General features: G+C 57.3%; 1 protein-coding gene across 1 annotated transcript, besides 1 other annotated feature; it reads left to right on the forward strand.

Moving 5' to 3' along the window:
* On the forward strand, positions 1-1,554 carry TraAM80_09490 (surface protease GP63; the record flags this gene model as incomplete). The annotated part of the gene is made up of 1 exon (XM_029386169.1): positions 1-1,554. A coding segment is annotated over one exon (1,554 nt), but the record flags the coding sequence as incomplete, so codon positions are not given.
* Positions 1,555-1,674: 120 nt separating this feature from the next.
* Positions 1,675-1,696: a microsatellite.
* Positions 1,697-1,856: the final 160 nt, after the last annotated feature.

Below are 1,856 nucleotides of genomic sequence, written 5' to 3' on the forward strand. Positions count from 1 at the left end.
ATCAGGGCTTTCGTTGTTGGTGTGAACGACACCTGCGTGACCTGCATGAAAGCGGGGAATGTGGTTCGGGGCTACGGTGGAAGGATGAGATGTGAAGAGACGCACCTGTTGACGGATGCGAAGATAAAGACTCTTGAAGATTCTCTTCTTCCCAGAGCCATCAAGCTGCACACCGACCGACTCCTTGTCGAGCCCATAAATGGCAAATTGATTGTGCCACGTGTCTTGTGTGGGTTGCTGGAACAGAGATATGTGTCTGAGGAGCACATGACGGAGGGCGTGTCAGACGCCGATATGGTTCTGTACGTTTTTGCGGGTCCATTGAGTGGAGCCATTGCGTGGGCTGCTTCGTGTGCTTTACAGCACGATGGTCGGCCGGTTGTCGGTGTTGCGAACGTTGATCCCCAGTACATAGACGGAGAGTCTGTCGATCGTGTTGTTGCACATGAGATTGCGCATGCTCTTGGATTTGGTCGTCAAAACCTGCAAAGCAGGGGCCTTGTGTCCTCCAAGTATGACGTGCGTGGGAAGCCCTCGGTGACGATGGTGACTGGACGCAACGTTAAGGAGAAGGCGGCAGCGCACTTCAACTGCGATTTGCTCGAGGGCATGGAGCTGGAGGACTACCCCTTGAAGAGCGCGGGATCCCACTGGGAGCGACGCAATGCGGTGAACGAACTGATGGCTCCCAGCGTCGGCATCGGCCGCTACACGGCACTGACGATGGCTGCGTTTGAGGATCTCGGCTACTACAAGGCCGTGTGGGGTATGGCGGAGCCGATGTCGTGGGGGAACGGCACTGGCTGCGAGTTCCTGGAGAAGAAGTGCACGGAGATCAGCAACCCTGCCACTGCCTACCCCCACATGTCATGTGATGCCTCCGACAGCGCGACGCTTCGCTGCTCAACTGAACGCCACTACGTCGGGAGGTGCAGCGGGAATCTTGTGGATGGCCATCTGAGCACAAGGGACAAGTGCCCCCTCGTCTCGTCGTTTTATACTTCATCCGGGAGTGGGGGTTCAGTTCTCAGCAGGTGCTCGGATGGGAGCGTTGCGTCTCTCCCGGGGTCGCTGACTGGCGAGGGCTCGTGGTGCCTGGATGCGGAATCCCTGCAGGCGAAGGCCGGCAACAGCAGTGACTATGCGAGCGTCGGCGGTGTGTGTGCGCAGGTGCAGTGCGCAGAGGGCAAGGTGAAGGTGAAGTACCTCGGCGGGAGTGGTTTTGAGCCGTGCCCCGAGGGCGGCGAAATCCAAGTGACGGCGTCGGAGCACTTCAAGGACGGTGGCAAGATCAAGTGCCCCCGGTACGAGGAGGTGTGCACCGTCGCCGCCAACGGCAGCGGGTTTATCTTCGAATGGGGGGAGGTGGAGCTCCAGCGTGCGAGCGCGGGCTCTCCGCACACTTCGTCTAACGGTGGCCTGCCCCGTGGGCGCGAAATGCTTACGCTTACATCACGGGCAGTGCGGCGGCCGCCGTTGGCTTCAGTTCCTTTGCGTTTCTTCTTGTGGCCACCGTCGCCGTGGCAGTGCTGCGGCTTTGAGCGGCTGTCGTGATTGGGGACAGGCAACGCACGTCTGGACCCAAAAAAAAAACGTGCAACGCGTCCCTACGGAACCCTGCACGCGATGCGTAAAGCATCAGTAATACACTACACAGCCACCCCCACTACTCCCTTTGTTTTTTGTTTTTTTTTTTCAAGGACGGACTCTAAGAAGTATTGCTTTGCTTTGCCCGCTGTTCATGGCAAAAAAAGAAAAACGTTTTTTGTGTGTTGAGGGGATTTAAGTTTTGTGAGAAATGTGCGGGAAAAAAAATGCGTTGAGCGGAAGGGACTAACTCCAGCATCGCACGTACG

Source organism: Trypanosoma rangeli (assembly GCF_003719475.1).
Source record: "Trypanosoma rangeli strain AM80 chromosome Unknown Tra_15.4_contig_00595, whole genome shotgun sequence".
NCBI classification, from domain to species: Eukaryota; Euglenozoa; class Kinetoplastea; order Trypanosomatida; family Trypanosomatidae; genus Trypanosoma; species Trypanosoma rangeli.